Raw genomic sequence first — 24,259 nt, 5'->3', positions numbered from 1 at the left:
TTCCTCCTCTTGCCAGAGAGGCCACGCCCTCCCCCCGTCCGATTCCTCCTCTTGCCAGAGAGGCGGCTTCCCTTCGCTGCCCGGCGTTGTGCGTGGGTCAAACGTTCCGGGCTGCTCAGAGCGCCGCCCTTTTTTTAGTTCCCGCCCTTCGCCCGAAGATCCCAGGGCGGTTCACCACAGGGGAAAAAGACACAAAATACGGAATAAAAGCAAAAGCCAGCGAGAAACTCTCGCACAACCCAGGAACACATTGAAAAGGCCGCAAAAAGTTTAATATCCTGTTGGAAGCCGCCCAGAGTGGCTTATTATTATTATTATCATCATCACTTAGCCCAAGTTCTGGTTACAAAGAAACGTTTTGTTGCTTCATTGTTATTTCTAAATTGGTATACCGCCCTTTGCCAGAAGAGCCCAGGGCGGTTCACCATAGAAAAATAACAATGTCAACACAAAATACATAATAAAAATATAAACCAATAATAATAGTAAAAATAATAATCCAATAATAATAATAAACCAATCATCATCCAATAATAAACCTCACAAAACAAAAATACACCAATCATCATCTAATAATAAACCGCACATAACAAAAATAAACCAATAATAATAATGAACCAATAATAAACCACACAAATACATTTAAAAGGCCACAGAATGCTTAATCAGCTAAATGCCTAGGAGACAAAAAGGCATTTATTATTATTTGTTAAACTGATCACTCAAGAATCCCAGGGCAGTTCAGCACAATAAAATAATGACAACACAAAATGTTCTGCTTTTTGAACGCTTTTCAGAAGCCGAACGTCTGATGCAGCTGTCAGATATTTTTTCCCGGGCGCCTGCGCCAATCGGAAGTCATGCCTTGGTTTTTGAACGTTTTGGAAGTCAAACAAATTTCCAGAATGGATTAAGTTCAAGAACCAAGGTACCACTGTATTTGGCGGTTTTGTTTTTGCTATTTATTTTGCGTTTTTGAGGCTTTTTTGGTTAATTTGCTTTTGTGACTGTGTGGAACCCAGTTCAGCTGTTGACTGATAGATTGTGTGACTGCGGAAATGGATAAAAGCCCCCCATCCAAAGACTATCAACAGTGCAGGTAAATTTTTTTTATTATTTTTTATCATATACAATACTGTCTTGTTTATTTTATAGTACAGTACATTGATTGTTAATTTCATTTTATGGATCAATGGTCTCATTACATAGTAAAATTCATGTTAAATTGCTGTTTTAGAGGTTGTTTTTAAAAGTCTGGAACAAATGAAGCTGTTTTGCATTCCTTTCTATGGGAAAGCGCACCTTGGTTTTGGAACGCTTTGGTATTGGAATGGACATCTGGAATGGATTAAGTCTGAGAACCAAGGTACCACTGTATTGCTGAGGGCAGGCTGAGGTTTCTTGCCTTTGCCCTGAATCCATTCCCTTGGCTGGCATAGGATTTCTCGAGAACTGAAAGCTGGGCATTAAACTCACAGCGTTCCTCAAACGTGGGTCCCCAGCCATTGTTAAGACTACAACTCCCATCATCCCTAGCGATCACGACCAACGCTGAGGTATGATGGGAGTTGTAGTCCGACAACAGCTTAGGCGCTGTAGCCACTGTGAGGCCATGCACAGGCTCGCCTGCTTTTACTCGGGAGTAAACACGAGCGAACTGACCAGTCACGAACGACCAAAAAACCAACAACCACCACTCAGTTTTAAAAGAGATTATTCCGGGCATCCGCAACGCGCGTGCGCGTAAGCCCAGCCGCTCGGCGGGAAAGGCGCGAGGACGCCTGCGCCTGCGCGGTCAGGAAGCCGGTGTGGAGGGGGCGCGAAGGAGCGAGGGCGTCATCAGACAGCGCCGCAGAAGTGGGCAGGCAGGGAGTGGGCGCCCTTTTGCTGATGGCGACGGCCCGGCGCGCGGCGTTCGGAGGGCGGCGCATGCGCGTGAGGGTGTCCTCGCCATGGCGTCGGTGGTGCTGAGCGAGGCGGAGAAAGTGTACGTCGTGCACGGCGTCCAGGTAACTGAGGCGGGGCTGGAGGCCTGTCTGGGGCCGGTTACATTATTATTATTATTATTATTATTATTATTATTATTATTATTATTTATTTTCATTTATTTCCCACCTGTTTTCTCCATGGGACTCAAGGGTGATGGTTCTTCCCCTCATTCAATTCCTCACAACGACCCTGTGAGGCTGGGCTGCCCCCTGCCCTCTACAGGATTGTCCCAGTTACTAATTATTATTATTAATTATTATTATTATTATTATTATTTTATTTTATGTATTGCATTTATAGCCCACCTGTTTCTCCATGGGACTCAAGGGGGATGGTTCTTCCCCCTCCTCATTCAATTGCTCGCGACGACCCTGTGAGGCTGGTCTGCCTTGTATAATACAGGATTGTCCTAGTTGCTCAATAGTAATAATAATAATTTTATTTATTGCATTTATAGCCCACCTGTTTCTCTATAGGACTCAAGGGGGATGGTTCTTCCCCTCCTCATTCAATTGCTCACGACGACCCTATGAGGCTTGGCTGCCACCTGCCCTGTACAGGATTGTCCCAGTTATTAATTATTATTATTAATAATTATTATTTTATGTATTGCATTTATAGCCCACCTGTTTCTCCATGGGACTCGAGGATGGTTCTTCCCCCTCCTCATTCAATCCCCACAACGACCCTGTGAGGCTGGCTGCTTTGTATAATACAGGATTGTCCTAGTTGCTTAATAATAATAATAGTAGTAGTAGTAGTAATACTAATTTTATTTATTGCGTTTATAGCCCACCTGTTTCTCCATGGGGCTCAAGGGGGGTGATTCTTCCCCTCCTCATTCAATTGCTCACGACGACCCTGTGAGGCTAGGCTGCCCCCTGCCCTGTACAGGATTGTCCCAGTTACTAATTATTATTATTATTAATTATTTTATGTATTGCATTTATAGCCCACCTGGTTCTCCATGGGGCTCAAGGGGGATGGTTCAGTCCCCACAACAATGCTGTGAGGCTGGGCTGCCACCTGCCCAGTATAATACAGGATTGTCCCATGTTTCAATGAAAAATGCTCTTGCCATTAATATGGGGTGCAATTTATCCTGTTGTTTCAGATCTTTCTTTCTCTCCTCTCCAAATACACATGTCTCTAAGGGTGTGTGAAAGGTTATGTATTTAAGCTCTGGGTAGCAAGGCACAGACAGATTTACAAATCCGTGTATTTGTTTGTGACATATTCCAGAAGGGCCATCCTGTTAGGCTGCAATGGATTGTATAGGATGGCTTTGAAGTCGCTTCAGCACCAGCTGAAAAATAATTCAACCACCTCATCCCTTCCTGTATTTTGCCAGAACAAAGATGAGAACCCAGCTACTGTGAGCTACGTTAGACTGAGGTTCAATGACTGGCTTAAGGTCACCCAGTGAGCTTCCTGGCTAAATGGGTATTTGAACCAGGGTTCTACTCTGACACCTCCCATCATCATAGCCAGTGATGATGGGAGGTGTAGTGCAACAACATCTGGAGGGCAGCAGGCTGTGCACCTCTGCTCTAACCACTGCACCACACTGCCTTCTGTTCCAGGAGTCTTTGTTTGCTCAGAATCAAGTATACACTTCCGGAGTCAATGCTAAATACATTGCTTTTGGTAAATGAGCCACCATGGCCATGAGAGGACTCTGAAAATTTCTGCCCTGGACTTTTTAGACTCTTCTACCCGTGTACTATCAGAAACCAAAGTTGTGCATTGGTTGCCAAATGTGGATTTTTCTGCCAGCCAGGGTGGATTTGATTATATGATATATAATTGAAAAAAATGTTTAAAAGTACCTTTACAAAAAAACCCATAGTCCTTTTCGTTGGGGATAATTCAGAGGGAAATTCCCAGGTGTCAAAAAAGATATTTATTTATTTATTTATTTATTTATTTATTTATTTATTTATTTTCTATGCCGCCCTATACCTGAAGGTCTCAGGGTGGTTCACATAAAATATCAAATACATAAAATCAAAACAAAACCAATAACCCCCCCCCAAAAAAAGAGCCAGAATTTTTTAAAAGGGTGTAGGGTGTAGATCAAGTCAAGCAAAGGCCTGGTTGAAAAGGAATGTTTTTGCCTGTCGCCTAAAGGTGTATAGTGAAGGCACCAGGCAAACTCCCCTGGGTAGTAGCATATTTATGCTACTACTGCAGCCCATGTTTTGTTAGCCCCAAAATGGAAAATGAACGAGGTCCCAACTAAAGAAGAATGGCAACTTAAACTGATGGTATATGCGCAGCTCGCATATTTAACTTATAGAATAAGAGAACAACAAGAACGTACATTCAAAGAAGTTTGGAAAATGTTTATTGAATATATGGGTGAAAATTGTGTTTATTTAAAAATGCTGGTAGCATTAAGATAAATTCAATAGTGTAAATAAGTTTCGATGGCTGTAACAGTGGATTACTGAATGGTTTAGTTCATGTAAAACATGCAGGGATGTATGGTATGCAAAATGAACCATGGAAAGAGAAGAAGGGAAGTCATTGATTTAAGGTTGTTTAACATATTTTGAAATGTACATTAGAAAATTTAATAAAAATGAGAGAGAGAGAGAGAGAGAGAGAGAGAGAGAGAGATGGCATTCACTTATAATCACAAGCTTGTGATTATTTGTCTGCTTCGCTCAGCAACATTTATTTGTGTGATCAATCAATGGCATTAGGAAACACATTGTGATAAATGACTGTTTCAGGAGGATCTTCGGGTGGATGGCCGTGGTTGTGAAGATTACAGATGTACTGAAGTGGAAACAGATGTAGTATCTAATACAAGTGGGTCTGCCAGAGTAAAACTTGTAAGTACACCTAGCGGGGACTTCTATACATTGCTAACGATATTGTGTGTTTTTCATTGAAGCTCACTCGGCACAATGCTAAAACATAGCTTGGGTCTGCCCTGCCCTAGCTAGAACAGTCTGGTGGCACCTGAAAAAATTACTCATTTATAGTGGCATACATTTTTGTGGCACAGGAAATGTATTGTTCACTTATAGTGCAGGAGAGAGATGTGTCACATTAATATGTAGAACACAAATATAAAGGAGAACCAGATGCAAGACTAATAATTCTGTTATAGTGGACCATTACTCTCCAGTTCGTACTGAGTTGGCAAAATTGTGTTCTTAAACACCCAGTAGTATTTAAGGAATAGAAGGATGGCATACAGTATGGAAAATGAAAGGTTAGTATGAATGAGAAAAGGACGTTGGCTTAGGGCAGGCTTCCTCAACCTCGGCCCTCCAGATGTTTTTGGCCTACAACTCCCATGATCCTAGCTAGCAGGACCAGTGATCAGGGATGCTGGGAATTGTAGTCTCAAAAATATCTGGAGTGCCAAGGTTGAGGAAGCCTGCCTTAGGGGCTGTTTGCTGTTGGAGGAAACGAGGAAAGAGTTGGCTGAATGCCCAACATAGAAGGAAGCTAAGGGGGTGGCAAGCTCAGTGAAAGGAAGACCCAAAATGTCTTGGAACCAAGCAACAGGAAACCTAAAAGCAAGGGTGAGTGGAGGAAGACAAAATAAGCATTGGTGTGAGAAGCAGGGATCAAAAGGGAGGGGGTGGTGGAGACAGATTTGCAGGAAAGGGGACTGAAGAAGTAAATTGTCAGAAAAGCGATTGGATTATTATATTGAACAACCAGTACTTTTTTACAGGGTATTCAAGGATATGCAGTACCTGCACCACTTTTTGTTGTTAAAAAGTGTGGCACTTACTATAACAATTTTATGATGAGTGCCAGCACCTGTTTTTCTAGAAAAAAAGCACTGTGAACAACAAATATTCACAATCTTAATCTCACAGTCTACCAGACTCAATGCTGTTTATTAGCAGTGTGTGTCTACAGTAGTCCGCATCAGATTGTGATATTAAGTTGGTTGGCCCTTTCGGTGCTTTGAAGGTGCTTCAAAGGTTTGCCATTGTGTTTTCAAGGCGTTTTTTTTTTTTAAGGAGAAATACTGGGTAGTACTGGCCGACACAGAAAGTAAAGGGAGGTGTGCTGGTAAGATCATAAGACTTGGAAAACATCTGTAGCAGAGTGCTGTTATTTCAACAGGGGCACACAGACATCCTGGTTGGAGTCAAGGCAGAAATGGGAGCACCGAAGCTGGATAGACCAAATGAAGGATACTTGGAATTCTTTGTTGATTGGTTAGTGCAAACTGGGCCACAGGGGGGTCTTCTATATAACTAAATACCAGCAACCTTAAAGTGATGCTAGTTGCAGGACTATATGCTCTGTGTTTGCTCTTTTATAAGGATTTCAGAATGCCAGATAGCAAATCATTAATCTGACTGCCTCTTTGCCTTTTTCTTCCCCATCTTTTGCATTTGGCAGTTCATTTCTTTACTTCCTTCTGCTCATGGCCAGTGTCCCACCCTTTCCCAAAATGGACACACAGAGCCTTCTAGTCCTCACCAGATCTCTGTAGGCCAATCATTTCTGCAAATTCCTTTTACCTGCTGATGGTGGTACCTCATTAGTTTCCTTCACCGTGATGATGTTGCCTTCTTTGCCAGAGTAGTGAACACTGCATTCAGTTCTCTGCTGCAATTTGCATTTCTCAAGGTGACATTTGTAGCTACAAGATACTGCCCAGAGAGGTACATGCAGTCAAAACATTTTTAATAAGTCCTGGGCAGAGGAGCCAGTGAGATTCAGAGCAGAATTTCCACTGCAGACGTGCCACATCCTATAGACCAAGGCTGAAAGGAGTCATATTTTTTCTTTCTTTCTTTTTGTTTGCTAGGTCTAGGCTGGCACAGTAGATGACTCCCATCTCAGGTCCCTTTCTGGAAGCTGGACCAGTAAATCGATGGTTGACCAAACTCTACCCTTGCCCCATCCCAATAATACCACTTTGCAAAGCAAATAATAATAATAATAATTCAGGTATACTGGGCCGAGGCCGTTTAGGGCTTGAAAGGTCAGCACCAACACTTTGAATTGTGCTTGAAAAAGTACTGGGAGCCAATGTAGTTCTTTCAGGACCGGTGTTATATGGTTCGGCAGCCACTCCCAGTCAGCAGTCTAGCTACCACATTCTGGATTAGTTGTAGTTTCCAGGTCACCTTCAAAGGTAGCCCCACGTAGAGCGCATTGCAGTAGTCCAAGCGGGAGATAACTAGAACATGCACCACTCTGGTGAGACAGTCCGCAGGCAGGTAGGGTTTTAGCCTGCGTACCAGATGGAGCTGGTAGACAGCTGCCCTGGACACAGAATTGACCTGCATCTCCATGGACAGCTGTGAGTCCAAAATGACTTCCAGGCTGCGCACCTGGTCCTTCAGGGGCACAGTTACCCCATTCAGGACCAGGGAGTCCCCCACACTCACCCACGCCATCCCCCCAAAACAGTACTTCTGTCTTGTCAGGATTCAACCTTAATCTGTTAGCCACCATCCATCCTTAGCCGCCTCCAGACATTCACACAGGACCTTCACCGCATTCACTGACTATTGCCAGCAAGAGCACTATGAGCTGTAGTAGGAACATATGTGCTTTTAGATCTGCACATATAGCTACTGGTATACTGTTAGGGCTGTCATACGTCTGGGATTTCCTGGATATATCCGGGATTTGTCTGTTGGAAATAGCATCTGGGCGGAATTTCAAAAAATCGGTTAAAATGTCCATATTTCCTTTAAAATAGCTCAAAAACTTCATTTTATTTATTTTTTACTGTGCACGCTCAAAGCAACTGTAGAGCCTTCTCTGCTACAATTAGAAATGGTGGGGTTTCAATCTCTGGCACATTATTGGCCTGCCGCTAGGTGGTGCTAACTGAGCGTTTTTGAACACCAGGAGCATTTTGACAATTCCTCCTCTCCATTTTAAAGGGTTCTCAAATCATTAGCTCGTTTTGAATTGCTGTCCTGGTCCCTCCTGCACTTTCTGAGATAATGTAAGATAAAATTGGGGAGCAGAGTCTTCCACTAGAATTTTTAATGTGTATGTTGATACGCCTTGTTGAGACGAGAAACGAGGTTGGCACTCTTGCTTGTGGTTGCATGTTTAAGAGTGACTTCAGGGATCTGTGCCAGGAGAACGGGCAACCAGTTATGAAGAGCACAGCAAACACATACAAGGTTGATACTAACTTGATTTCGGTCTAATTAATATAATTTTCCTAAATCTTGGGGTACAGGGTGGGATGAAATAATTTTCTGGATTTCTTAAACCTTCACACATGAAACCTTGACCAGGCACTCATATATAAGATAGACCCGCATGCCCAATTTCTAATAGCTGGCTGACATTTTTGAGAATCCCTACCATTGGCAGAACCTCTAGCAGTGATAGCCAAACTTGGCCCTCCAGCTGTTTTGGGACTACAATTCCCAACATCCCTGACCACTGGTCCTGTTAGCTAGGGATGATGGGAGTTGTAGTCCCAAAACAGCTGGAGGGCCAAGTTTGGCCATCACTGCGCTACAGTATCCTGGAATGTTCATAGTTATTCCAACTGCTCATGATGTGGTTATTGATAAAGAATATGGATAAAGTGCAGCTTCTGTGTGGAAAGTGAAAGGGCAGCGTGAATGGGGGAACAGCTCCGCTTTCAATGAAGTAGGTGGGGCTAGCCTCCCGCTCACACACTCAAACAAAACTCACTTCGGTCCACCAGAGGCAGCCAACCATGCCAATGAAAACTAATGAGTGAATGGAAAGAGAACCTACACATGTGACGCTGACATAAAAACCTTGCACATGTACTTTGTAAAAGAATGGAAGTGTACTACTTCCCATCTCCCCACTGCTCTCTCTCCTCACCTGTCTTCTCCCCCAGCCTTATACTGTCTATAGCCGTGGTTCCCAACATGGGGCACATGCCCCACAGTGGGTCAATTTGATTTTTAAGGGGAGCAATTTGAGAATGAGTCATTAACAGCTACTTTAGGCTTCCTCCACGTGAATAGGAGTTCACTTTTTCAATAATAAGAATTACCGTATTTTTCGCCGCATAGGGCGCACCTAGTTTTTTTGGGGGGGGGAATTATTCCCCCCATCCAGGCTCGGGGCTGGGGCGGGGGAAGCCTGAACTTCCCCAGCCCCCCGAACAGGCTGCTATCCGCAAGCCTTAGGAGCCCGGCGGGAACTCCCCAGGCTTGCGGATATCTGCCCCAAGCCCGGGGCGCGCTCCGCAGGTTTTGGGCTGCAGGAACTCCCACGGGCTCCCCAGGCTTGCGGATATCTTCCCGAAGCCCGGGACACGTGGCTCAGCACGCCCCAGGCTTCAGGATGCAGGCAGCTCATCGTTGCGCACCGACCCCTCTCGCTCTCCAGGCTTCAGCGAAAGCCTGCATTCACCCCATAGGACGCACACACATTTCCCCTTCATTTTTGGAGGGGGAAAAGTGCATCCTATGGGGCGAAAAAAGGGACGCGGTGTTAGGAGAGGCTCAGAACTTACAGGGTTAAGAGTTCTGAGTGACGTCTCACATTCTGAGGAGGAGTTTAGAACACTGAAGGGAGGGTTTTCCTGTGTTCTCTCAGTCTGTGTGCATGTTTGCTCCGAGAAGAGAGCAGCGATGTGCGAACTGTCGCCAGGAGATTTATAGATGTTGTGTTTTGCTAAGGAATAAAGACTTTAAAGATAAGGAGACTGCTGCGTTTCAGCCTGAGTTATTGCCTTCACACGAAGAACGTTCCTGCTTCTGCTTCCGCTGTGTTTACGCTCTGCTGAGTCAAAGGTCCCAGGGGGGAAGACCAGAGCCGCGGCTGGGAAGTGTGCCGGACCCCCCGGACGCCATTGGCCTCCAAACGCGGGTGGCGCTGTGGGTAAAACCTCAGCGCCTAGGACTTGCAGATCGCATGGTCTGCGGTTCGAATCCCCGCAGCGGGGTGCGCTCCCGTCTTTCGGTCCCAGCGCCTGCCAACCTAGCAGTTCGAAAGCACCTCAAAGTGGAAGTAGATAAATAGGGACCGCTTACCAGATGCAGCTTGTCACGCCACGTGACCCAGAAGTGTCTGCGGACAGCTCTGGCTCCCGGCCTATAGAGTGAGATGAGCGCACAACCCTAGAGTCTGGCAAGACTGGCCCGAACGGGCAGCGGTACCTTTATCTTTACCTATGGGGCGAAAAATACGGTATATGTCACGGGGGGGGGGTGCAATCAGGATTTTAGAGATGCTTAGGGGGGCATGGCCAAAAAAAGGTTGGGAACCACTGGTCTATAGCATTAGTGTCTCACGTTGAATAAAATCGACAATCTTTAATAAAAACATTTTTTAAAAAACTAAATGGGGCTAATAGGCTAGTCTAACCTATTTGTACCTGCCACTTGGCAATGACAACTGTTGAGGGAGACGCTTGACTACAGTCGTACCTTGGTTCTCGAACGGAATCCGTTCAGGAAGTCCGTTCGACTTCTAAAAACGTTAGAAAACCAAGGCACGGCTTCCGATTGGTTGCAGGAGCTTCCTGCACTCATTCGGAAGCCGTGCCAGACGTTCGGCTTCCAAAAAAAGTTTGCAAACTGGAACACTCACTTCCGAGTTTGCGGCGTTTGGGAACCAAAACGTTTGAGTCGCAAGGCGCTTGAAAACCAAGATATGACTGTATCTGGCTTTTAATCATTGTGATTTGGTGAGGAAGGTTGATCCATCCTGATATCTTGCAACAAGGCTCTGCATCCTGCTTTTATGCATATACAGAGCAGGATTGTGCCTATATAGCTTTTTTAAACAAATTCTATTGTGGGTGTGGGGGGGAATGCAAGTCTATAATGGGGGTGCTTCTGTCTATTTAGCACAAGGTGATATGGACAGAAGCAGCAACAGACACAGAGTAGCGTATTACTTAGCTTTCTAATTGGAATGTTATCCTGCAATAAAGTTCTAAAATGCCGAAGTTCAAAGAGGCAACCTCAAGGTCTTGCTATGAGAACTGTGAATCTGCCCTTTAATTAAACATAACTTCAAACTCTCCCTCAGTGCGCTAGAGATGACTGTGTGATTTGATATTCATATAAATTGGCTATTAAAACTTTGACACAATTTAAAAATCAAGTGTGCTTGGAGGCTAAATTGCATAGTGCAGGTAAATTAGATAATTGTCGGAGTTGTTTTTTATATAAGCTGCTTCTCCCTAGGAAACCTTTAAGGATCCTTTGTAAGTATACTATTAAGAAATGTTCCATTTCTGACTAATTGCTTGTGGCCTGACTCAAAAAGAATCAATGTGAGATAAATGCTTTGCGAAGATCCTGCCTATTTTCTGTATTATGAAAAATAGTACCTGTACCTGCCATTCAGCTATATATGCCAGCATTTCTCAAACCTGGGTCTCCAGCTATTGTTGGACCAGTGGCCAGGGATGATGGGAGTTGCAGTCTGACAACAGCTGGAGACCCAAGTTTGAGAAACACTTACGCAGGCTATAGAAAGATAGGACAAGATAAATGCCTAAGGGCCCGCTTTAATGGGAGCCCTGAGAGTTATATGCTGCCCTCCCAACAGTAGGGGCACTGTTGCTTACTATCAAAGCAGGACAGTGGTGAAGCAGGGGCTACACACATCGCTTCTCGGCCTTTTGGCTAAGATCAAGTGTAGGGGCTGCACAGCAAACAGGATCAGTGGATTGGATCCACCAGTGTGCCCACATAGTCCCAGCTTGCTTCTGCCCTGCCCCACATTGTCCTAGCGGTAGCAGTGATGCTGCTGTTAGGAGGTTGCCTCCATGTCCCTCCCACACCGGCTTCTCCTGCCCTTAAAGGTTTGCTATGATTGGTGCTTCCACATCGTAGTGATGTATGGAAGTGAGAGCTGGACCATAAAGAAGGCTGATCACTGAAGAACTGATGCTTTTGAATTATGGTGCTGGAGGAGACTCTTGAGAGTCTCATGGACTGCAAGAAGATCAAACCAATCTTCTTCTAAGGAAATCAGCCCTGAGTGCTCACTGGAAGGACAGGTCCTGAAGCTGAGACTCCAATACTTTGGCCACCTCATGAGAAGAAAAGACTCCCTGGAAAAGACCTTGATGTTGGGAAAGATGGAGGGCACAACAGAGGACGAGGTGGTTGGACAGTGTTCTCAAAGCTACCAGCATGAGTTTGACCAAAGTGCGGGAGGCAGTGGAAGACAGGAGTGCCTGGCGTGCTCTGGTCCATGGGGTCACAAAGAGTCGGACATGACTAAACGACTAAACAACAACAACAAATGGTTTGCTGTGAATGAGAAGATTTCTTCTCCTTTAGTTTCTTTCCTAGCTTGAGTAGGAGCAACAGACCATATTCCCCAGCTTCTGTCTCCAAACAAACTCTATTTGTCCTTGGCTTACCAACCGCCGCTTGATTGAACAAAAAAAACCTGGTCCCTAGTTTGGAATGATCACTAAGCCAGGGATCATAGGGTTTTTTTTGCACCAGCTTCTGCTAAGAGGGGACCAAATTTGAAGCAATCTTATCTCCACTTTCAGAGGGTGGAATTCAGCATCGCGCTGTTACAAAGGTTCTGTCGGCACAAGCATTGCAGGTTTCCAAATGGAACAATTGCCCCTCTCCTCCCCTCACATTGCCCCCCTCTCTCCCCACCTCCCTGTGAGGAGGAGAGATAAACCCTGCACACAGCCGTTATCTATGGTTTACCATGATGTGCAAGCTGACTATGCTTAGGAAGTGGTGTACTGGCTGCCATGCAAAATGAGATACACAAACTACAATGAAACATTAATGTTGCTGGTAAATGTGTAGCTTGGGATCTGAGGCTTGACAATGTGAAGTTGTGCACTACCAGTAAATTTTTATGCCCTTAGACCTGTGCAGCTATTTAAGACGTTTTGATTTAAGTCACTTTTATTGTTACATCACCTTTTTAATCATGCTGTGTGTTTTATTGTTGTACGTTGCCCTAGGATTTCATGATATGGCTGTATGTAACTATTCTTATGAGTAGTCAGGCAGCAGAGTAGTTACACACGGCCATATCTTGAAATATTAGGGCAATGTAAAAAGGTAAAGGGACCCCTGACCATTAGGTCCATTCATTACCGACTCTGGGGTTGCGGTGCTCATCTCGCTTTATTGGCCGAGGGAGCCGGCGTACAGCTTCCGGGTCATGTGGCCAGCATGACTTAAGCCGCTTCTGGCGAACCAGAGCAGCGCATGGAAACGCTGTTTACCTTCCCGCCGGAGCAGTACCTATTTACCTACTTGCACTTTGATGTGCTTTCGAACTGCTAGGTTGGCAGGAGCAGGGACCGAGCAACAGGAGCTCACCCCGTCACAGGGATTCAAACTGCCAACCTTCTGATCGGCAAGCCCACAGCGCCACCCGTGTCCCAGGGCAATGTACAAGTACTTAATTTTATTTTTCTAACTGCAGATAGGCAAGCATAATCTTTGAAAGTATGTAGATTTACCTGTTTAGTTAAAACTTTTACAAAGATCCTCCAGTGGTTCTTTGAGGCACTCAAACACTTCATCGAGTGTTGGTGCAATGCCTCTCCTGCTGCAATGGCTTGTGACTCTCTTGTTTTGTTTTGTTTTTTGTTAAATTTGTATACTGGCCTTCATCTAAAGCTCTCAGGGTGGTTTGCGGCAAAAAAACACAAGATAAAAACACAAAATACATAACAAAAACAAGAACGAAACAATAGCCCAATAACTCTTCCCGACTTAGACTCAAATGGATGCCAAGCACTGGTGAGGGGCTGTTGACTTGTCTCCTTACAGAGAGGAGGAAAAGGAGCTGATCCTTGCAACCACTTCTACCTGTTGTGGACCTGAGAGCTTCTAAATCAAAGTAGGAGATGGGAGCAAATAGGATGGGCAGCATTGAAAGCTGTAGGCTTCTAGTACGCTGCGCAATGTAATGCTGATTCTTCTGCTGGAATAGCTTCTAATTAGACTGATTTTTGCCTTGCATATTTGAAATTGTGTGTGCATTTTTTAAAAGATTAGAGCCCATCACAACTGACGCTTGTTGAAGGCAATGAGACTTTTACAGTAGAGAAATACCCGGGACAGGAGAGGCCAATTAAAAATATGCCAGTCTTCCTGTCAGGTTATCTGTTCTCTCCCCCTGTCATATTTAACAGGCTATATTATTGGCCATGCAACTTTCTTTTCTTATTCTTAACCTGAAGAAAGCAATTGTTCTTAATTTCCATCAAACCACAGTAGTTAGACTGTAGCAAAGAACTGAGATACCAAACTATGTTGTTGCCTGTTTCAGGTAATCTATAGATCTCTCTGTCCCCTTTATTATTTTGGTTTATTAAATCTTATTCATAGGGAAAGGGCGGGATTTAATGTCCTGTGCTGAGCCGTAGATCCCTGAAAGGTGAAAACTGCTTTGATTTTTTATTTCTTCCTTTCAGCTCAGCCAATGCCACTCCCGAATTTGAGGGCCGTGGCGGAGAGGAGCTGGGCACTGAAATAGCAAACACCCTCTACAGAATTTTTAACAACGAGAGCAGCATTGACTTGAAGTTGCTTTGCATTGCTCCCCGAGAGCACTGCTGGGTGCTTTACGTCGATGTCCTGGTAAGTAAAACAAACTTCAGCTTAATCAAAACGACATATTCAGAGGATTCCTCAGGCCATTGACTGGATGATTTCTGATGAGATTGTTTCTGTCTCAAAGTCAGGGCAGATAGTTTAAACACCATCACAACCCTGAACCTCAATGTCAGCCTTTGCTCATTCAGGACTGTATCTTGATTTAAAAAGATAAGAACAGGCCTATCTGCCACAATCAGATTATCACTTGTAGGTTCTAGGATTGATATAACTGAATGGGCTATTCATGTAAAACACACTTCTTCATTTTTTAACATTTCAGTTACTGGAGTGTGGTGGAAACTTGTTTGATGCCATCTCTGTTGCAGTGAAGGCAGCACTGTTTAATACCAGGTAAGGCACACCTGCAGAGGTCTCTGTTGCAGCCAAAACAATGTGTTGTGGCGCCATAACAAGTTAACAAATTTATTATGGTATAAGCTTTTGCGGACTAGAGTCCACTTCATCAGACACGTCAAGGGTAATCCTCAGTTGTGTTTATATATGCATGTTGTGTGTGTATGTGTTTGTGTAATCTAAGAACCTTTTAATGAGGGTGAAAGAGGAGAGCGCAAAATATGGTCTGAAGCTCAACATCAAAAAAACGAAGATCATGGCCACTGGTCCCATCACCTCCTGGCAAATAGAGGGGGCTCCATGATCACTGGAGATGGTGACAGCAGCCACGAAATTAAAAGACGCCTGCTTCTTGGGAGAAAAGCAATGACAAACCTAGACAGCATCTTCAAAAGCAGAGACATCACCTTGCCAACAAAGGTCCGTATAGTTAAAGCTATGGTTTTCCCAGTAGTGATGTATGGAAGTGAGAGCTGGACCATAAAGAAGGCTGATCACCAAAGAATTGATGCTTTTGAATTATGGTGCTGGAGGAGACTCTTGAGAGTCCCATGGACTGCAAGAAGATCAAACCTATCCATTCTGAAGGAAATCAGCCCTGAGTGCTCACTGGAAGGACAGATCCTGAAGCTGAGGCTCCAATACTTTGGCCACCTCATGAGAAGAGAAGACTCCCTGGAAAAGACCCTGATGTTGGGAAAGATGGAGGCCACAAGGAGAAGGGGACGACAGAAGCGGAAATGGCTGGATAGTGTTCTCAAAACTACCAGCATGAGTTAGACCAAACTGCGGGAGGCAGTGGAAGACAGGAGTGCCTGGTGTGCTCTGGTTCATGGGGTCATGAAGAGTCGGACACGACTAAACAACTAAACAACAATCTGTGAGATTAGAAGGACATAAAATGCAAAAAGTATAGACAGTGTCGAATAAAGACAATCACAGATGCTGTTTCATTCACCATTACTAAGTAGATGCTCTGTCACTTGTCACTGCTGTTGTTACAGGTCACCGTCCAGTTCAGTTCTAATGAAATCTCACTGTCTGTGATTTTTGCGTGCCACTCATCTCTGAATTCACTACTTGCAGCAAACCCCCCCTTCTTTGAAGTGAACTCTCCTCCAAGAAAGCTTATGCCATAATTAAATGTGTTCATCTTTAAGACAAGCATAGGCAAACTCCAGTCCTCCAGATGTTTTGGAACTGCAATTCCCATCATCCCTAGCTAACAGGACCAGTGGTCAGGGATGATGGGAATTGTAGTCTCAAAACATCTGGAGGGCTGAAGTTTGCCTATGCCTGCTTTAAGATGTCAGAAGCCATTTGGTGCACCAGCTGAAACTGCGTATAGACACTCCTATCCGCTGAGGCTACCTGGGACTCAATGGACTAAGATGGTTCCACAAGCACCTCAAACCTACGCACCTGCTCCTTCCAACAAGAGTGCAGCCTCATTAAGGACAGGTAGTTTTCCCAACTCCTGGATGCGTCAATCGCCCACGCATAGCACTTCCGTCTTGTCTGGATTGTCTCTAGTTTGTTTTTACCTCATCCAACCCTTTACAACCTCCCAACGCTAGTTTTTTTGTCTGTTTCTTGGTTTTTTGAAAATAATTTTTATTTGATTTTAAAATAAAAATTTACAACAAAATCAATTACAAAGCCATATAAAGAGATTTCTCTGAATCTCAAGACTTCCCCCCTTCCAAGGGTCCTAATTTCACCGCTTGCAACTGCACATCCACATTTTTGTCCATCCAGTTTATCCGTAGTCTTTGTTACCTTGCAAGTGAGATTAAAATCCTGCCAATGTTTCCATTTGCTTACAATGGTCTCTTAAATAAATTATAAATTTCCCCCCAAAGTTCTTGTCCTCTTGGTTCCTGAGCTTTCCAGTTAGTTTTGCCATTTCGGCATACTCCATCAACTTGGTTTGCCATTCTTCCCTGGTCGGGACTTTCTTCTTTCCACCTCTTGGCTAATAACATCCGTGATTCCGTTGTCGCATACATAAATAGTCTTTTCCGAGCCTTTGGAATCTTGGTACCTATAATTCGTAACAAAAAAGCATCTGGTTTTTTAAACAAACATTCTTTTGAACATGTTTTTTCGTTTCATTATATACCATCTCCCAAAAGGTTTTTGGGACGCAAATGGCGCTGTGGGTTAAACCTAGGACTTGCCGATCAGAAGGTCGGCGGTTCGAATCCCCGTGACAGGGTGAGCTCCTGTTGCTCGGTCCCTGCTCCTGCCAACCTAGCAGTTCAAAATCACGTCAAAGTGCAAGTAGATAAATAGGTACCACTCCGGCAGGAAGGTGAACGGCGTTTCCGTGCACTGCTCTGGTTCGCCAGAAGCGGCTTAGTCATGCTGGCCACATGACCCGGAAGCTGAACGCCGGCTCCCTCGGCCAATAAAGCGAGATGAGCGCCGCAATCCCAGAGTCGGCCACGACTGGACCTAATGGTCGGTCAGGGGTCCCTTAACCTTTTAAAAGGTTTATATTACTTTGCACGACCACCATATACTCCCAACGCTAGTTCAGGACTTGGTACCAGTAGAACCGAGAGACAGAACTGTGCATCATCGCCATCCTTGCTTCAGGTCCCAGAGACTGCTCTCAGCAGCTTTGTATAGATGTTGAATAACATGTTGAATAACATGTTGAATAACATGTTGAATAACAAGTTGAACCCTGCAGGGGAGCTCCCACAGGGCTGAGCAAAAGTCACCCCATTTGAAACAGTCCCGAGCCAATATTGTGGTGGTAGCTTCAGGGTAGATATCCCCCAACGCCGCAACAGAGACCCTGTTCCCATCCCACACATTTGCACCACTTCCTGTTGGTCAGCTGGATAGAATACAACAAGTTCAACTTAGATATAAAATGTACTCTTGGTTGCACAGACACATGGCTGTGGTAGATCCAGACAAGCAGGAAACATGCCTATAACCAGAATTAATCTCTAGTCATTTCAGGTACATTTGACTGAATAAATTTGGGAGGGATGGCAGGGGCTGGAGTAGGGCTGGGTGATAGCTGGTTTTCACCATCACAATATCACACCAGCGAAACAGTGTGATATATTGATATATCATGATGTCTTAAATAAGGATGGAGAGGCGAACACTAGGGCTGGGTATTAGCTGGTTTTCAACATCGTGATAAACCAATACATCATGATGTCTGAAATAAGGATGGAGCTGTGTAGAGGCATTGGCTGGCATCATGGTTTTTCCTGCATCCTGATTTTTTGCCGGCGCCTGCTCTTGAGATTCGCTGTCCCCTGCAGGAGGCAGGGGAGAACGGAACCAGCAGAGATAACAGGGGCTGCAGGAATCAAGAGAAGCACTGGCTGGCTTCACGGTTTTTCCCATATTGTGATTTGTGCATCTCACACACACACACACACACCATGATTCACGATATGTTGCCAGGTCAAAAAATTATGAAACCAGTATCAACATATGGACTTCAAACTGGTTTTTGATGATATAAGACAGAATTGTTCTGCCTGGCCTTTGGCTTGGAGCCAATTTGATTCCCTCCCCCTCTTTCTTTTTCCTTTCTCCTCCTGTGATGAGGCTGCATTTTAATATTTTAATGTTTCAATATTTTAATGTTGTATTTTAATCTTGTTTTTAAGTTGTATTCATTCAACTTGTTTTTATTACTGCTTGTTAGCTGCCCTGAGCCTGGCCTTGGCTGGGGATGGGGTATAAATAAAAATTATTATTATTATTATTATTATTATTATCATCATCATCATCCTTCTTTAGTGTTTGTTTGTTTGTTTGTTTGTTTGTCTGTCTGTCTGTCTGATTGATTTATATACTTCGTCATAAGATCTCAGGGCTGCTGTAACTCCATCAGGCTTCCTAACTTTGCCAAACTGCCTAGTTGAAAACATCTTGCCTTGTGTTTTGTTTCTCATTATATTATATAAAACCTACATAACACTTTGGCACAGCTGCTTTGAAAAGCAGTCCAAAGCAGTTCTCGGCTGTTTATTTTAAATGACCTCAGCTTTAGAATGGAATGAACCGTATTATGCTGGGAATGTGCCTTTTCTTTTTTACAGATGGGAAACTGCCCTAAATCATTTAGATACAGCTTCCATTTTTTAAAAGTTCAGATAAGGAAAAGAACACACACACCCTGCGATTTTGTGGAAAACCTCCCTATTTGGAAAATGAATTGGGTCTCTTCCTATTTTTATTATTTAAACTGCTTACTGACCAACGACAACGAAGATAATTGCCATTTCTGCACTAACTACAAGCACAATGCTATCCTTTTAAAATGATAAATAAGGTGTGTTTTTCCCCCTCATGTTGCCAGGTTAAAAAACTGTACCTCTTAAAAAGATGCCTTAAAAAGATGTCCCTTCCACAAACCAATGTTCTCTTAATTGTTTGTGGTGTTGGGCGAGTCTGGCGTATGAAAGCTAATAGGATCTATCTTTGGAAACTAATCTCAGCATATGAATAAGAATTGGAATGATTCCCTGTGGCAATATGTGCAGAAATGACATCTTAATTTGACATCACCTTCTGCTTTCTTTAGAATACCCAAAGTACGCGTTTTGGAGGATGAAGGTGGACGGGAAATTGAACTTTCTGATGATCCTTTTGACTGTATTCGACTTAATGTAGATAATGTACCTTGTATTGTTACACTAAGCAAAGTAAGTCACTGACAATCCTGAGCTTATCTCCTATGGGCTTGCTTTGATAGAAAAGTTCTAATACAGAAGGCGGACCTGCCATTTTTATTGTGGACACTGCCATGGAAACCATCAGATTATTTCACTATTTCTTTCTGGGTTCTTGAATTTCCAGTATGGGAGAGATTAGGTATTTTGTTTGTGTGTATGTGTGGTATTCTTATTCTTATTCTTATTCTTATTCTTATTATTATTATTTCTCTGCTTAGAAATGGAACTCTGTCCATTAACACCTTTAACAACGTGGTTGACTATTCTATAGCAGTGATTTGAGAAGCCATTTTGACACGTATGGAAAAAGGGTTTGCGGTTTGAAAACATTAGGTTTACAGAAAACAGTCGCTTGCGAGGGCTTCTCTTCATCTTGGCTTGGTCTTTTGGTGAATTAATTGTATTAGAATTCTGGATTAAAATGCTGCGGTTCTTGAATTCCTTCCCCGTGTTCTCAGTATTGTTCTAACATTCCTCCCTCAGATTTGCACAAAAACAGAAAATTGCACAAGCAAACCACATATAAAATTTGTAAACCAGATATATTGAGCAGCGATCTGAAAAGGCTGTGCTAGGCAGTGGGCTTTTTCAGGGGGTACTCAAAGCTACGCAGTACTGGCACTTCTTTTTGTTGTTGTTAAAAAGTGTTGCACTTACTTAACAACTTCATGGTGAGTACCGGCACCTATTTTTCTAGCAAAAAAAGCACTGGTGCAAATACATTTTCAGTTGCTTTCATTTCTTTTCCAGGATTCTAGTAAGGTTGTGTGAAGAACTTAGCCTTTTATATTTCTTTTTTTCTTTTTACCCATTGGATTTGCACAAAAAACACGCACAAGCGAATTTGCAATCACCTGCCTGTGTTTTCGCACACTTCTCAGGTGGGGATTTAAAAACAAAACAAACCACAAAGGTGCATGTGCAGCTCTTTGCACACTTTGTACTTAATTGGTGTAATAGAATCAACAGATTAGAAGGAAGGAATGAACACAAAAGGGAGTGCCTAAAGATATGAACAGGAAAGGCTAGAGTTGCTCTGCATATGCAAATTCAATTACGTGAGGGTGTAGATTACTCTGGTCTAATTTGAATGAGGGGGGTGGGGAATGGATTAACAGCTAAATAATGCTGACAAGCCCTATGTTTACTTGGAAGTAAGTCCCACTGTGTTCACCTGCCTTACTCACAGAGAACTGTACAGTGGTACCTCGGGTTACAGACGCTTCAGGTTACAGACTCCGCTAACCCAGAAATAGTACCTCGGGTTAAGAATTTTGCTTCAGGATGAGAATAGAAATCGCATGGCGGCAGTGGGAGGCCCCATTAGCTAAAGTGGTACCTCAGGTTAAGAACAGTTTCAGGTTAGGAACGGACCTCCGGAACGAATTAAGTTCTTAACCCGAGGTACCACTGTATAGTCAAACCTTGGTTGTCGAACGTAATCTGTTCCAGAAGACTGTTCGACAACTGAAGATCAAAAGGTGTTCAGCAAAGTAAATGGAGAGAAAAGTGGGGGGGGGGGGACTCCCTGGAAGCTATTCGGCTTCCGAAAAATGTTCAGAAACCGGAGCATTTACTTACGTGTTTTTGGTGTTCGGAAGCTGAAACGTTCCAAAACGGAGCCATTCGGAAACCGAGGTCTGACTATAGGATTGCAGCTTACGTTTTTTTGCCTTTGCTTTTCCAGATTGGCTATAGGCATGTAGTGGACGCTACACTTCAGGAGGAAGCGTGTTCTCTGGCTAGCCTCCTCATTTCTGTGACCAGTCGAGGTGTCCTAACCTGTATGAAGAAAGTGGGAAGGGGGAGTCTTGATCCAGAAAGCATATTTGAGATGATGGAGGTAAGATGTGGTCAGGTTGTTGTAAATCGAGCCGTAGTGGGATTTTTTAGCACCTTAATAAGTACAGTGGTGCCTTGGTTCTCAAACTTAATCCCTTCTGGAAATCTGTTCCAAAACCAAAGCGTTCCAAAACCAAGGCACGCTTTCCCATAGAAAGTAATGCAAAATGGATTAATCCATTCCAGACTTTTAAAAACAACCCCTAAAACAGCGATTTAACATGAATTTTACTATCTAACAAGACGATTAATCCATAAAATGAAAGCAATAAACAATGTACTGCAGTCACACAATCAATCAATCAGTAACTGAACTGGGTTCCACACAAAAACACAACAAAAAAGCCACAAAAATGCAAAATTAATAGCAAAAACAGACAGACTTCAGCGTAACACTCAAAATGGAAGTGTGGCACTCAAAATGGAAGTGTAACACTTAGAAAGGAGCATATTCAACTTCCGAAAAAAGTTCACAAACTGGAACACTTATTTCCGGGTTTGCAGCGTTCAAGTTCCAAGTTGTTCAAGTACCAAGGCGTTTGAGAACCAAGGTACTACTATGCAGCATCAACCTATTTTGGTTTTAAAAATCTAACTTCTCCAAATATCTCAAAAGAAAGCTGAAAGACAGTTTATATCAGTCAAAAGCATTTAGTTATTACAGTTAACAAACAAGGATTCCTGTTTTAAAAATGATGTTTATATAGATATTTTTATATATTGTGTTGCATAATAATAATAATAATTTATTATTTATACCCCGCCCATCTGGCTGGGCCTCCCCAGCCACTCTGGGCGGCTTCCATAGAAACCAAAAATACAGTAAAATATCACACGTTAAAAACTTCCCTGAACAGGGCTGCCTTAAGATGTCTTCTGAATGTCAGGTAGTTGTTTATCGCTTTAACATCTGCTGGAAGGGCGTTCCACAGGGCGGGCGCCACTACCGAGAAGGCCCTCTGCCTGGTTCCCTGTAGCTTTGCTTCTCGCAATGAGGGAACCGCCAGAAGGCCCTCAGAGCTGGACCTCAGCGTCCGGGCAGAATGATGGGGGTGGAGACGCTCCTTCAGGTATACTGGACCGAGGCCATTTAGGGCTTTAAAGGTCAGCACCAACACTTTGAATTGTGCTCAGAAACTCATCTGAAATGGTGATCAGAGTCTTTTCTTAGGAAATGGAATGAATATTTTTGCCGGGGCAAGCAAGATGTAAAGGAAAATGCTGGAGAACATGTTTCTTAACAGTTTCATAACTCCTCCTTAGCATTCTTAAATGCACTAACATATCGACTGTAATGGTTCTAGGGGTTGCTCGTGCGTAAGCCGGTGCCAACACCTGGCTGGGTTGCCTGAGTGAACCTTTTCTGTCCGGACAGCCACTCTCCCGTGGCTGTCTCAATCGCTGGCAGAATCCGTCAGTGGGCGTTTCTTAAACTTCTTCCAGCAAAGAAGCTCTTTGACGCCCAGTCTCCTCCTACTCTCCCTGCGCGAAAGCCTTCTGCGCAAGGAGGGCGTAGGCAGCGGAGGACCTCTACTCTCCCCGCTGGTCCCCGGCAAGGAGTCATGGGACCGCCTTGCCGCTTCCCCCATCTGCCCCCCTTCTCCACTGGTGCTACGCTGATTCTCTTCCCCAGAAGATGGGCTGCCTCTCCCACTCCCGGGACGCTCTCTGGAATCCCTCTGGAGCTTGCTCTCTCCCTCCGGCACTGATGGCAGTTCCCTGACATCGACACTAAGTCATGAATTCTATTATGTTTGCCAGCCTTGAGGCAGACAATAATTCCCTACAGCCCACAAAATGACAGGTACAAGATAGCTTTGGAAAAGTCGATTGAATTACAATCCAGGTTGGGTGTATTTATAGTAGACATTGTTTGTCTATAGTTTTCAAATCTATATCATACTTATTGTAGTCATGTCTTTGTTCCATTACTTTTATGTCTATGGCTTACACTCCTTCCCTCTTAAGATATTCAAGAGATTCAAAAGGTTAAATTCTTTTATTTCCATTCCAAGACATACAGCATTGGCAAAGTTGTTGTGCTTTGTTTTTCCTCCATGACCTCTAGCAGTATTTTCTGCATCTTCCCTATAATCTTTGCAGGTATCAAGAAAGCTAAAATGCTGTTAGAGAGTACATTTTTTGCTTCCAGTGGGAGGCTAGGGTATTTCATGCTAACCCTTCTGATTTACTACCGTTGTCGAGATCTGCAGAGATAATGTTAGCACCAGAGCTTCTTCTGGTCTGAAAGGCTAGACACTAAGGTCTAGGGGGAATGTGCAAGTCTATAACTCAAAACTCCACTGGGTTGTTAGCAAGTAGAACTTTTCATCAGCTAGACAGAGATCTCCAATTTTTGGGGGGGGGGGTCTGGGGACATATTTGGAAATCTGAGAAGTCCTGGGCACCACAAAATATCCACTTCACAGTAGAAAAAACTGGTGATGCTCAGATCCACCAAACCCCAAATCTCTACACCCGCCAACACCAAAACAAATAGAAAGTAGAGAAAAAGCAGAGAGGTAGGTATTAACTTTTAAAGAAAAACGTTTCCACAAAAGAAGGAAGCTTCTCTGGATTCTTTTTTTTTTTTACAGTTAAATTCTCCTGCCACACATTGGTTTTTGTCTTTTCATTTGCATTTCAGACTGGAAAGAGGGTGGGAAAGTTGTTGCACACCTCTTTGCAATCTGCCTTGGATAAAGAAGAAAGTCTTGGACCAACACGGAAAAAAGTTGGATTCCTGGGATGAGCCTCATTGTTACATTGAGCATCTGTCAAGGACTGGGTTGGTTGGTTGGTTGGTTG

At 43.8% G+C, this 24,259-nt stretch overlaps 1 protein-coding gene across 1 annotated transcript; it reads left to right on the top strand.

Moving 5' to 3' along the window:
- Nucleotides 1-1,866: 1,866 nt before the first annotated feature.
- Nucleotides 1,867-24,259, top strand: EXOSC7 (exosome component 7). The gene is made up of 8 exons (XM_053410189.1): nt 1,867-2,009; nt 4,728-4,829; nt 6,088-6,182; nt 14,357-14,522; nt 14,821-14,891; nt 19,459-19,579; nt 21,297-21,452; nt 24,099-24,259. Exons 1-8 carry the CDS (start codon nt 1,953-1,955, stop codon nt 24,201-24,203), a joined length of 873 nt encoding a protein of 290 aa, XP_053266164.1. The 5' UTR covers nt 1,867-1,952; the 3' UTR covers nt 24,204-24,259.

The sequence above is a fragment of the Podarcis raffonei genome, chromosome 12 (genome assembly GCF_027172205.1).
Source record: "Podarcis raffonei isolate rPodRaf1 chromosome 12, rPodRaf1.pri, whole genome shotgun sequence".
Classification (NCBI taxonomy): Eukaryota; Metazoa; Chordata; class Lepidosauria; order Squamata; family Lacertidae; genus Podarcis; species Podarcis raffonei.
This window is presented reverse-complemented; position numbering and strand designations above follow the sequence as displayed.

Excerpts from the sequence above, each read along its gene's own strand:
- EXOSC7 (XM_053410189.1), top strand. The coding sequence starts at position 1,953 with ATGGCGTCGGTGGTGCTGAGCGAGGCGGAGAAAGTGTACGTCGTGCAC. Across the intron at positions 14,523-14,820 it reads TGCTTTACGTCGATGTCCTG|TTACTGGAGTGTGGTGGAAA; the intron begins GTAAGTAAAACA and ends TTAACATTTCAG. Across the intron at positions 14,892-19,458 it reads GCAGCACTGTTTAATACCAG|AATACCCAAAGTACGCGTTT; the intron begins GTAAGGCACACC and ends TGCTTTCTTTAG.